The 11,899-nt window shown below is 47.3% G+C and overlaps 1 protein-coding gene across 1 annotated transcript; it reads right to left on the reverse strand.

Annotated features, from left to right (window-relative positions):
• Positions 1-11,286: 11,286 nt before the first annotated feature.
• Positions 11,287-11,684, reverse strand: LOC142447136 (NADH dehydrogenase [ubiquinone] 1 alpha subcomplex subunit 1). The gene has a single exon (XM_075548835.1). The coding sequence runs from the start codon at positions 11,628-11,630 to the stop codon at positions 11,418-11,420; it is 213 nt and encodes a 70-aa protein (XP_075404950.1). The 5' UTR covers positions 11,631-11,684; the 3' UTR covers positions 11,287-11,417.
• Positions 11,685-11,899: the final 215 nt, after the last annotated feature.

Genomic DNA, 11,899 nt, shown 5'->3' on the forward strand with positions numbered 1-11,899 from the left:
CCAATATGGCTTAAGTTTTGCAGGGAAAAGAGTTCTTAATAAGCAGACTGATAATTCTAGAATAGGGTCTCATTTCCTCACCTGTGCTTTTATTGTTACGAGCTAAGACCAGACCATATCATCACCCCCAATGCCATTTGACTCACTATTATGAATAAACTTACCTAATATTTCCTTGTCCTTATGGCAAACTATCCTTTTAAAATGTGTGTCAAATGAATGGGCACAGGGTCGCACACAGTGCTTCTGATTTAGCACACTCACAGCTCTGGAACTGCACAAAATCTTAAATTGTGTGCAGAAGATACTCTGTGGCATGAATGCAGACGCCTCCTTACTCAACATTAAGATTTTTAAGTCATGAGGGGGTTCAGAGACAAGAGAAGGGTCCAAGTTTAAAGCTAGTGTCAACAAATGGCAGAATTCAACCCGTGGTCCACACAGGAACGCCAGGCATACAGATAAGCAGCTGCATGCCACGCGCACTGCAAGACTCCAGCAGGAAAACTAAAAATGTTCAAAATATTTGAAAAGCGGCAGCCGCCCCAAAACAACCCTCCACATCTCGTGTCTCGCTTCCTTTGAGACTCCAAGCCTCAAGGTGCCCCCACCACGAGCCTCCGTTTCTAGAGGGTCAGAACTGCGGAGCCGGTCCAGTCTCTTCCCTCCCCCAACCCCACCCACCAAAAGTCTGATGTCCTCTGGGATCTAGCCCTGAAGGCTTGCAAACAAAACAAAACAAAACAAAAAACCCCAAACAAACAAACAAAAATGTGGCCAGATGGTTCAGTAATTCCAGAAATGGAAAATCTACGACTTTTGTTTGCTCTTAGTTTATCATCATGCTGTATTTCCATACAAAAACCTTGTGAGAGGCTTCACACAATTCATTTTCCACCAAAGGCCTGGGGCATATTCTACTGGTGGGGCTCCAGGTAGGGCGGGAGCTGCTGCTGCATCTGCTTGCTTGGCTTAGTAGGTCACAGATCCACAGGAGACGAGGCGAACTCCACAACCCACTGAGGATTAGGAGTGGTGATCTGACATATGTGTTCCTTCCTGGACAGAATCAGTTCATGGTACTCGACTCCTTCTGGCTGGCTATGGAGAGTGCACTGTAAGGATGGAGACAGGGCACCTACTGGCCAAAGAGTGCTCAGTAAGCGCTCCTGCAGGCCCATATGCCTTTCTTTCTTGGCAGCAGAAGAATCCCCTGCGGATGGTCTTCTGTACTCCCTCTGTGGACTTGCCACGGGACACCCCATCTGCGTGTGGCTGTTCGTTATGCCTAACACCGGCATGCAGATGTCCTGGACAAAGTGCTCACAGCACCACCAGCGGAGCAGTTGTGTAGAGTCAGCAGGGTGAGGCGATCCCCTTTCAGCCTTAGACTTTGACTTTCTTCTGACCCAGGAGGGCTTTTTACAATCCATGTACCTTTTATTAAGGAGCCCTGTCGGCATAATGCTTACACATTGGGCTGCTAATCACAAGGTCAGGAGTTTGAAACCACTGAACACTCCAAAGAAGAAAGATGAGGCTTTCTACTTCCGTAAAGAATTACAATCTCAGAAATCCACAGGAACAGTTAGAGTGACCCTAGAGGACAGAGCCTGAGTTGGAACTGACAAACCTCAAATCAAACCCACGGCCACTGAGTCAATGCAGACTCATAGTGGTCCAGAGGTTTCAGAGAAGCTCTCCTTGTTTAACGGAAAAGGTTCTCTAATTTAGTGGTACTGAGAAGTGGTGATAGAGGGAGGAGCCTCATTTTCTTCAAGATTAAAAAAAAATGCTTCTGTTTTATTATTAATTATAATGTTTTCTCTATATTCATTATTAATTATAATGTTTGCTCTAGGTTTGTGGAAGGTACACTTTATTAGATTAAATAAATATTCTTCTATGCCTAATTTGCCAAGAATAGCAATTAGGAGCAGACACTGACTTTAATTCAATGAACTTTGTCCGCATGCATTGAGATAATGATGTTTGACTTTAACTTTTTATTAGAGAAATTTCCAAGTACAATATTTTTAGTTTTCTAAGACTATCATAACACATTCCCATTCAATGGTGGCTTAAGCAGTTTCCACAGATTTATTCTCTGAAATGCTGTTCTGGAGGCAGAAGTCTGAAAAGGGCTTCTCTGGGCTGAAGTCAAGGGTTCTGTAGGGCTGCACTGTCTTGGAGGGCAGGGGAGAATCTATTTCCTTGCTTCCCCCAACTTCTAGAAAAAATATGCTACATATTCTCTTAGGTTTTCAAAACCAGAGAGCATTGAACAGTGGGCTGGGTTGTTTCTGTGTCAACCTTGCTAGGCCATAATGCCCACACTCGTCTGGATGTTGCTGTGATGGTAATTTGCACACGTGATCAACATGTTCAAGCAGCTGACACTGAGTAAAGAAGATTGCTCTTTGCATCACCTCAATAGCAGTGAGTGAGACACATATTGTTGATTTCCAGTGACCCTAGAGGACAGGGTAGAACTGCCCCTGTGGGTTTCCAGGACCGTAACTCTTTATGGGAGTAGAAAGCCCCATCTTTCTCCCAAGGAGTGTCGTGGTTTTGAACTGCTGGCATTGAAGTTAGCAGCTCAACTTGCAACCACTATACCATCGGGGCTCCTTCATAATTGGGCTTGTCTCGATGTCTTCTCTATGAAACCTCAGTTTTGCTCTTAAGGCTGCCAGAGTGTCCAGCTTGCTGTTTGTCTGTGTTTCTCACTGGTTTTATTTCTCTAGAAGGCTGGGCCTTTCAAAGATGTATAGAAAGAACATTATGTCCAGAAATAATTTTATATCAAGAAAGTGGCCCAGCGTAGTCCAACACATACCATGGGTCATATGCTAGCTGGAGGTCTTCCATTGTCCCATGGCTGCTGATAGGTGATGCAGGAAGCTGATGGATCCATGCACCTTTGCACCCACCAGCCTGCAATGTAAGGTTCTCAGGAGCCAACAGGGTGCAACATCTCCGAGCATCTGCAGGCTACATGGGCCGCCAACTCCAGAGGCAGATGCACAATCAAGGCAAACAAAGACGTAAAGAGAGTCAAGAGATCAGTTCTCCTCATCTCTCTCTTACAAGAAAAGGCCACGCCCCAAGGAGACATCATTAGGGTCCTGAGTTAGATAAACCCATTAGCGTCCTGCCTCCATCAGCACCTTCACACAGATGCATCAAGTTGACCTTAAAATTAAATAGATTGCCGCAAGTTACAGTGTGGTGGGGCTGGCCTGGCCGGGAAGCTGTGGGGTCAGGCAGCCTGGGTCCAATCTCAGTTACTGAACTTTACGGAGCCTCGGCTCCCTCACCTCCTTTGTAAGGCACGTTCTCAGAGAAGTCAGCCTGGCACTAAGCATATGGGTACTAACAAGGCAGATTGTCTGACATGTAGTTGGTGATCCATATATGTCTGCCGACTACATGAATGAATAGAGATAACGATGCTGCTGCCTAGGGCTGTTGTGGGGTTTAGACAGAATCTACGTGAAGTGCCTAGTATCAGGGCTAGGACCCAGGAAGAGCTCAACTGAAGGCAGGTGCTCTTACAAGAAAGGCCATAAGAAACCAATTGTAGTTGTGGGGGTTTGTTCGGCTCAAGCTATCACAAGCACACATCGCCCATGGGGTCCCACTGTTGTTATCCGTGATACGTGTGGCAAGAACTGGGCAGTCTGGATACACGTGCCTACGGAAATTTAAACTAATTATCATTCAATCAATAAAACAATCAGCTATCCAGACACAATAGTCACCGTTCAAAGGCTCAGTGGCTACAGATGGCTGAACCCAAACCCAAGGTTGTTGCCGTCGTGCTTGTTCAGACTGGGTGACCTCAGGTGGGACACATACCTGCTCTCTAAGGCTTTCCTGGGGGGCAGAGTGCTTACTTGCTGGGCTGCTAACTGCAAGGTCAGCAGTTTGAAATCACCAGGTGCTCTGAGAGAGAAAGACGAGAGTTACAGTCTCGGAAACCCACACGGGCATTTTTGCCCTGTCCTGTAGGGTCAACATACTTCCATTAAATTACCCATGGAGTCGATGCCAACTCTGATGGTCAGGCCTTTTTCTTGTATCCCCTCTGGGTGGCTACTGGCTGCTGCATAGGACTGTGTAGACCTAGAACTTCTCTATCATGGCAGAGAGGTTTTTTTTTTTAATGAAATCATTTTATTGGGGCCTTGTACAACTCTTATCACAATCCACTCATCCATCCATTGTGTCAAGCACATTTGTACATTTGTTGCCATCATCATTCTCAAAACATTTTCTTTCTGCTTGAGCCCTTGGTATCAGCTCCTCATTCCCCCCTCCCTCCCCGTTCCTCCTCCCTCACAAACCCTTGATAATTTATAAATTATGATTATTTTGTCATGTCTTATAACACTGCTCGGTGTCTCCCTTCACCCACTTCTCTGTTGTCCATCCCCCAGGGAGGGGGTTATATGTAGATCCTTATAATCAGTTCCCCCTTTCCACCCCACCTTCCCTCCACGCCCCTGGTATCGCCACTCTCACCACTGCTCCTGAAGGGATCATCCCTCCTGGAGTCCCTGTTTTGCCAGTTCCTATCTGTACCAGTGTACATCCTCTGGTCTAGCCAGGTTTGTAAGGTGGAATTGGGATCATGATAGTGGGTGGGGAGGAAGCATTTAGGAACTAGAGGAAAGTTGTATGTTTCATTATTGCTACACTGCACCCCATGGCAGAGAGTTTTATCCCAATAATAATCCCCATATTTAAGAGTCTGCGTCGTGTCAGCCCCCTTTCCCCGAGTTCTCCCACGAGGTGTGTGCCGTCCCATTTCCCCAGAGGAGGCACTCGGGATTTGGTGGGCTGCAAGAATCTTTTGATGCCATTTCCTCTGAGGGGGAATGAGGAGTTTTAAGATTTGTCAGTGTGGAGGGTGGAAGGGGTGAGGTGGTGATGGAGTAGAGAAGGGAGGTGGTGAGGTGGTGAAGGGGGTGAGGAAGCAGAAAAGGCAGACAGAGTGAAGGTAAGGAAGTGGAGGAGGGAGAGAAGTAGAAGTGAGGAGATGGATAAAGTGGAGGTAGGGGCAAAAGTCATACTCACTGCTGTTTTTTTATTGTTATTATTTTGTTTTGTTTTTTACCAACTCAGCCCCAACTCCTGATTTCTACCATGTGCTGGCCTTTGTGCTAACTGGATGTCTTCTATTCCTTGCAACGTCTGTGAGCTGGCATTATTTCCACTTAATATGTCGAAAAGTCATTTCACTTGTCCGGGCTGCGATTGTACCAACCATAAAGTGGTACGTTGAGAGTCCTACATTCAAATCTCAACTCTGATGCTCTCCTCTCCAGTCTTTGAATGTAACCTGAAGTAAACTAATAAGAATTAGAGCAAAACCCTACGCTGATATTATTCAAGGTAGCTCTTTGTGGTATTTTTTCTCTTGGAACATTTGGTTAACAAGCTGCACTTGCCAATCCTTGGCAGCAGGTGGTGACACAGAACCAGTAACAGAGGAGATCAAATAGGACTTTCCAGGGGAGGGACTGGGACCTTTGTGGCCTGGGCTAAAGGATGTCTGCCTTTACAGCAAGATGCTTAAGACATTGGGCCCTCTGCCTCCCTTGTCTGGGCAGGGCTGAGGCAAGGTGGCTGTGTCATGAGGGTCACTGGAAGCAGTGAGGTGAGGGGAGAGCCGCTCCCTGGCCTGTGGGTGTCAGAGGGTGGGGTGAGAAGGGGCCATGGACTCGCACTCCAGGGGGTTGACTTCTCTCACTGTCTTGCTCTCCACAGGCCCCTGTCCCCGCTGGTCTCCCAGTTCAGTGCCACCTGGTGACCTTCTTCTCATTCCTGGGGCCAGGGGAATCCTTCTCATCCTCTGTTCCCTTGAGGGCAGGGACCCGCTCCTGTCCAGCTCCATATTGCTAGAGACACACAGGGGGCAGGAAAGATCGCTGGGGAAATGAGTGAATGAATGAACGAATGCTTACAGAGGGCCCAGGGCAGACAAAGTCTGTCCATGGGCCTTGTGGGAGCACTGTGCTGAGTCTTTTGTAGATGCAGTTGGGCGTGTGGGAGTGGGAGTGGGAGGGGTGGGTGGGTGGCTCTTGCTGGCTGCAGAGTGGGTATTTGTGTTTTCTGTGGGGGCATTTCTTATATCACCAGCCTCTTTGAATTCCCTTAAATACCTCCAAGGAAAGATGTGTCTTCTCACGATGTAAAGAAGAGTAATTTAATAAGTAATTTAAAAATGCATTTTAATTGCAGTATTATACTGATTTATGTCTCCTACCCCCTCCCCCCCAAAAAAAAGTGATTTTTCATCATGTGGAAGCACATTGGGGCTGGGAGTTGAGACTGTCTCAGATGGCTGTTGAGAGACAATGGGCTTTATTTTGCAGCTCTCAAAGCTGGTGGGTTGTTTTCTTCTCCACCCAGCTATCCTGGCTGGGTTCTAGGAGCCCAGGGACCACTGCTGCAGCTTCAGGACGTCGATCACAGTGCCCGGCACACAGTTCGCACGCGGAAAGAATTTACTCAATGATTGCATGAGTGAAGAGTAGACCGTTACAGGCAGTTCTAGCTCTAAGCAGGAGCATGGGTGACTCAATGGCAAGCGTCCCGCCTTCTGTGCAGGAGAGCCAGGTTTGACTCCTGTCTGTCAGTGCCCCTCAGGGCAGTCACTGTCTGACCACGGCAGCCTGCTTAGTGTCACAGCAACCAACAAGGGAGGCTCTACCGAGTTTCCAGCCTCAGAAGAAAGGTCTAGTGATCTACTTCGGAAAATCAGCCACCGGAAACCCGATGATCTGAATGGTTTGGGCTACAGTTATGGGTGGGACTAGGCAACATTTCTTCCTTTGTGCATGAGGTCAGGTTGCTGTGTGAGAAGGTTTTATGTCAACTTGATCATACGTGTGTGGATGCAGGGTGGAATTCAGCCTGATGGCGCCTTCTTGGGGGTGTGGCTCTCGAATAAGCGAGGCACTGGGAACATCTGTGTCTTGCATCTCCTCACCTCCTGCTTGTTTGGGTTGCACAGCTGGCTCCAGGGGTGGCAGCACACGTGGCCTGCCATTGCTGGGAGCTGTGGGACCCTGCCATGTTCCTTGACCAGTCTGTGACCTCCCAGCTTCAAGCTTTGCCTTTCTGCTTCTTCCACTGGCAGTTGTGTGAGGATGGGGGAAAGGGGCTGTAGCCAGTACCTTCATAGGCATCTGGTGGAGGTGAGAGGTGGGAGGGGGTAGGCAGGAGAGCCTGTTAAGACCACCCCAGGTCATCCAAAGCAACAGTCTGCCCTCTATAATTAGGGTGACGGGATTGAAGTTGTGGGGCCACTGGAGTGCTCCGGTCAGTTAACTGGTGCTTCAGTGAGGACAGGCACTAGCTTTGTCAGGGAGTTCACCAGCCAGGACCATGTCCAGCTCGGGGAATGGTGCATGGGCAGTCTGGAAGCCATGTGTGTGCAGTTCCCACCCACGGGTGAGTTAAACAGTCTCTCAAACAGCAGTAAGGTCACTATTCTTTGGGAAGAGAGCAGGGGACACAAGCAGTTCAGAGATCTTCACCTGTCTTGCCCAACTGATCACAGGATGAGTGGCCCCTCTCCATCTTGACCTGGAACTCTCCCTCTGTGGCCTGCTGTCCTTTTGTGGTCTCTTGTCCTCAAGGAGCCACCTAGCCACCTGGGCCAAACCCAATGTGAAGGACAGAAGAACAAAAAAATCACAAGCATGTATGTCCCCTAGAGGCCGAAGGCTATAGTTTCCAGACCTCGGGGGCAGGTGAAGAAAGATGTGCAGTAGGAGGCAGGACAGTGGTCTTGAGTAGTAAGTCCAAGTCTACTCATCATGGTGATGTTAGAAACATGGGAAGACCACTGGCACACAATTGGCTTCAGGGTACAGTCAACTTCCTGGCGTCTGTAGGCAGGACTAGTGGATATTGACCACCTTTCCCCTCCAATGGTATTTGTATATGAGATGCCTCCAGCTTACCACCACCTGACCCATGGACTTGGAACCTGCCTGGACTCAGAAATTTCACACACATGTAGACTGCACTTGCCTGCTTCTAAAACTACTGAAAGACTAAAATTTTTGGTAAAAACATGGAAAAACTGCTGTATGAGAGCCATTGGGATTCTGTACTGGGAAGTTTCCAGAAGATGCAACATAACACATCGCATTTGAAAGGCAATTACTTGCCTGCTACTGGACATTGACTGAGACCATATCAATGATAGGAAGGTGCTGCCCAAAGTGCATAGTTCCCTAATAAAATGGAACAAATAACTTGTTCATATAGGAACAAGCTACTGGGGGAATGCAGAGAAGCACCCATTGTATTTGTATTAGTCTGGGTACTTGAGAGAAACAAATCAACAGAAACTCATGTATCAGAGAGAGTTTTATACAAAGGTTAAGTGCACATCAAGAAAACATCCCAACCCAGTGCTGCCCAAGCCCACAAGTCCAACATTAACCCACGTGTCCAACACTAATCCACAAAGTCCTCTTCCATCTCACAAAACACATGCAATGATGCCAACTGCAGGAGGAAAGCAGAGTCAGTGAATGTGTAAGCATCTCAGCACTGGCATGGGTCTCCACTCAGGTCCTCCAGAACCCATGGCTGCATTGGGGTAGGTCCATGTGGCTTCTCCTCAGAGATGTCTTTCAGGAAGTGAGCCTTGTCAGCTAAGCAGGGAACTGGCTAAGGCAGCTGCACCCTGGTCCGACCATCACAAAGCAAGAGACCTGAGAACTTGAAAGGTGAGGTTTACCGAGCCATTTATCCCATCTACCCTTCAATTAAGCCCATGTGTTTATTGGCCAGGTTGGCACAATAAACTAACTACCTCAGTATTGATGAACAGGTAGCCTCCTTCTCCATATATTCCATCCGGGAAGTTCTAGAAGCTGCCAGAGCCTACTGTCACATGAACAATGCCCTATAAACAACTTTCTGCTGACCGGCAGAGGGCTGTTCAGTTTACACATGACAATTCCAGGGTAGGTACTTGGACAGCATCTCATGTGGAAAGCTACTGCATTAAGATCAGCAGATGGAAAGGCTAATTGAAGAAGGCATGAACAAGTCAGCTGAATGGGCTGAACTGTATGCTAGTTTTCTAATTGTGATGGAAGAATTGGACAATGGTGAGAGAAAGCATATGTTTGAATCTTTACTGATTCATGGGCAGTGGCCAATGGCCTAGATATATAGTCAGGCAAATCATCAATGGAGACCTGGACCTTTAAAGGAACACCTGTGTGGGGCAAGGATATGTGGGAAGAACTATGGGAATTTCAAAGACATATCATAATAGGACACTAGAAGAACCTTCTTGGATCAGAAGGTGATTGGAACCAGCAAGTCGGCATTTTAGTGCACTCCCTTGAGGTGGCCAATTAGATCTATGAGATGAGTCAGCAGGGGGTGCTGCAACAATGCAAAGATAGGCTGAATTTAGACATGACTCTCTTTCTGCCAACAGCAAAGAGAGGTTGCAGATGACTGGGACAGAGTCCTTGGGGTTAAGGTCTTGTTGCACATAGCTGGAAAAGGAATTATATCAGAGAAATGACACCAGAGGGACCAGATAGCTATAAATGTATCCTCACAGGTAATCCAGACTGAGTTTGCATGTTCACTAACACGTGCAGATGCTAAGAACACACACCATCAAGGGGTTATAACTTGGTGGCCCATGATGGTAAAGTATATTTTGTTCTATTTCCTCAGACCAGGAGCACACATTACAGCCCAAAAGGTACAGCTGTGGGCCAAGAAACATTAGCTATATCTTGTTGCATCCCACCCTCAGAGTAATAATTTGATAGGTGATTTGGATGGACAGTGGAAGCCTTTGTTATATAAAATGGGGAGATGAAGGCATAAGGGACTGGCTTTCCTGTCTTCATGAGTGTGTGTTCGCACTCAACATGAGGGGGAGTACTAGATAGGGTCCCACAGTTCTCAGGAGAGCCTAGAGAAGAGGGAACGGGGAGATGCTGGTGCAGCTGTACAGTTCCTTCCCCACATCACTTGGATCACCTTTTTCCTACCATAAACTGTGGTCTCAGGACCCAGGATGAAACTTCCAGTGCCAGACGGAGGGGTGATCCCTCAGCAAGGGACGGATTATAACCCTGAATCTGTATTTGAGAATTCAAGGGCCTGATAACATGTATTGTAGCTTTTCCACGTCACACAAAACGGTGAGTGTATTGTCAAGTGGTCCAGATAGTCCACTAGTCTTACACCGACGTACTCCCACCCAACATGAATGGGAATGGACTGAGGGAGAAGAACTTGCTAGACTGGCCTTACAATCAGTAATCTGAGATGACACAGCAGCTGAACCTGATGTCCTGTCCCAAGGTGGAAAAGTTTGGGTAAAAATAACTGACCAATGGAAGAAGGAGATATAATAACTAAAGGCCAATGACTGAATAAGTGGGTTATGCAGCAGGGAAAACATAACATCTTATTCCTTTGAGAAAGACAGCACAGGAATAATCTCAGTTCAAGTAGTTATTCATGGCTAGAAGAGCCGGAGGGTGACATGAGTTATGTTCAATTAATATGCCCTTCCCGACACAATGCCTTATGTGTACAGTTCTTGACCTCATACGCCGGCAGCTCTAGTCCCACTCTGGAGGGCATTTTCTGCTAATGACTAAGAATAGGATGGGATCAAGACCTTAACCGTAGTAGAGAGCGCGAATCAAGCCGCGCTTAGTTTCATGGCTCTCCTGCTCATTGGTATTTGCAGTGAATATAAGGAATGCTTTTCTGCAGCCGAGGGAGGAAATCTGCTGCTAGGGGAGCCTGGGGGAGTCCTGGCCTATTAAGACCACTAAGAGGCCAGTGCTGACTGCTGGCATCCTGTGGGAGGCCCCAAATCATATATACACAAAGATTCAGTCCAGGGATGGAGAATACATTTTTGCATTTTGGTATCATTAAAAATATGAAGGGTTATATGCTAATTCAATCGCACTATTGCTACTCAATGTAACTCCCCCCAAAATGGCCTTTCCCTGCACGAGTCTGGTAAGAAAGTGGGGGAAGATACGGATAGGATTCACCTGTGAGTGATTGCAAATAGGATTCTCTGTAGTTTCATCCTGCTGTGTATACGATGAGGCTCCTGAGAAGCAGGGGTGTGAGCTCATGGACTGGCAAGAACCAGGAGTGGACTGCATCCTTTGGACCCTGCCTTGGGCTTACCTCTACTTTATGTTTGGATTTTAGGACGGAACAGCACCTACCACCACACGAGACATATCCTCAAACTTTTTTTTCTTTGTAATTTAGCTTTTATTAATTGCTACATAACATACTACGTAATATATTGCATCCGCTTCTGTAGCTGGCTGAGGTGAACATTATCAAGTCGTTTGTTCACCAGTCAGAAAAATGCTTCTTTAGTCAATGTTCTCCAAAGCCTTAGATACGTAGTAACGATTCACCCCAGAGACACGCCTATCTCTCTCCATCAAACTCCACTGGTACGGAAAATGGGCAACTCTTTTCTCCTTGCCTCCGTTAGAGAACTTGTGGATATGAGCCGTCGCTATCCCTGGAATCAGCAGACAGGTCGCCATAACGGCGAGTCCGGGGAGAATCTCAAACCACATCGCGGCGAGCTTTCCTCCAAGACCACTTAAAGGTGACCCGCTTTCCGCTCAGCTCCCTTCCCGGCAAGCCCCGCGGCACGCCACCAGCCCGCCTGCCCCGGAAGCTATCCTCAAACTTTTATGAGTTTATGTGTGCATTGTAGTGATTTGTAGAACCCAGAAACATAGGGGAAGATACTCAAGGGAGAAGGGGATGGAACTGAATAGCATTATGGAAGAGTTGAATAGTTGGAGCATCATCAATCCAAATCCTTGGGACTAGTTCAGTA

Source organism: Tenrec ecaudatus, chromosome 4 (assembly GCF_050624435.1).
Source record: "Tenrec ecaudatus isolate mTenEca1 chromosome 4, mTenEca1.hap1, whole genome shotgun sequence".
Classification (NCBI taxonomy): domain Eukaryota; kingdom Metazoa; phylum Chordata; class Mammalia; order Afrosoricida; family Tenrecidae; genus Tenrec; species Tenrec ecaudatus.

Excerpts from the sequence above, each read along its gene's own strand:
- LOC142447136 (XM_075548835.1), bottom strand. The coding sequence starts at position 11,630 with ATGTGGTTTGAGATTCTCCCCGGACTCGCCGTTATGGCGACCTGTCTG.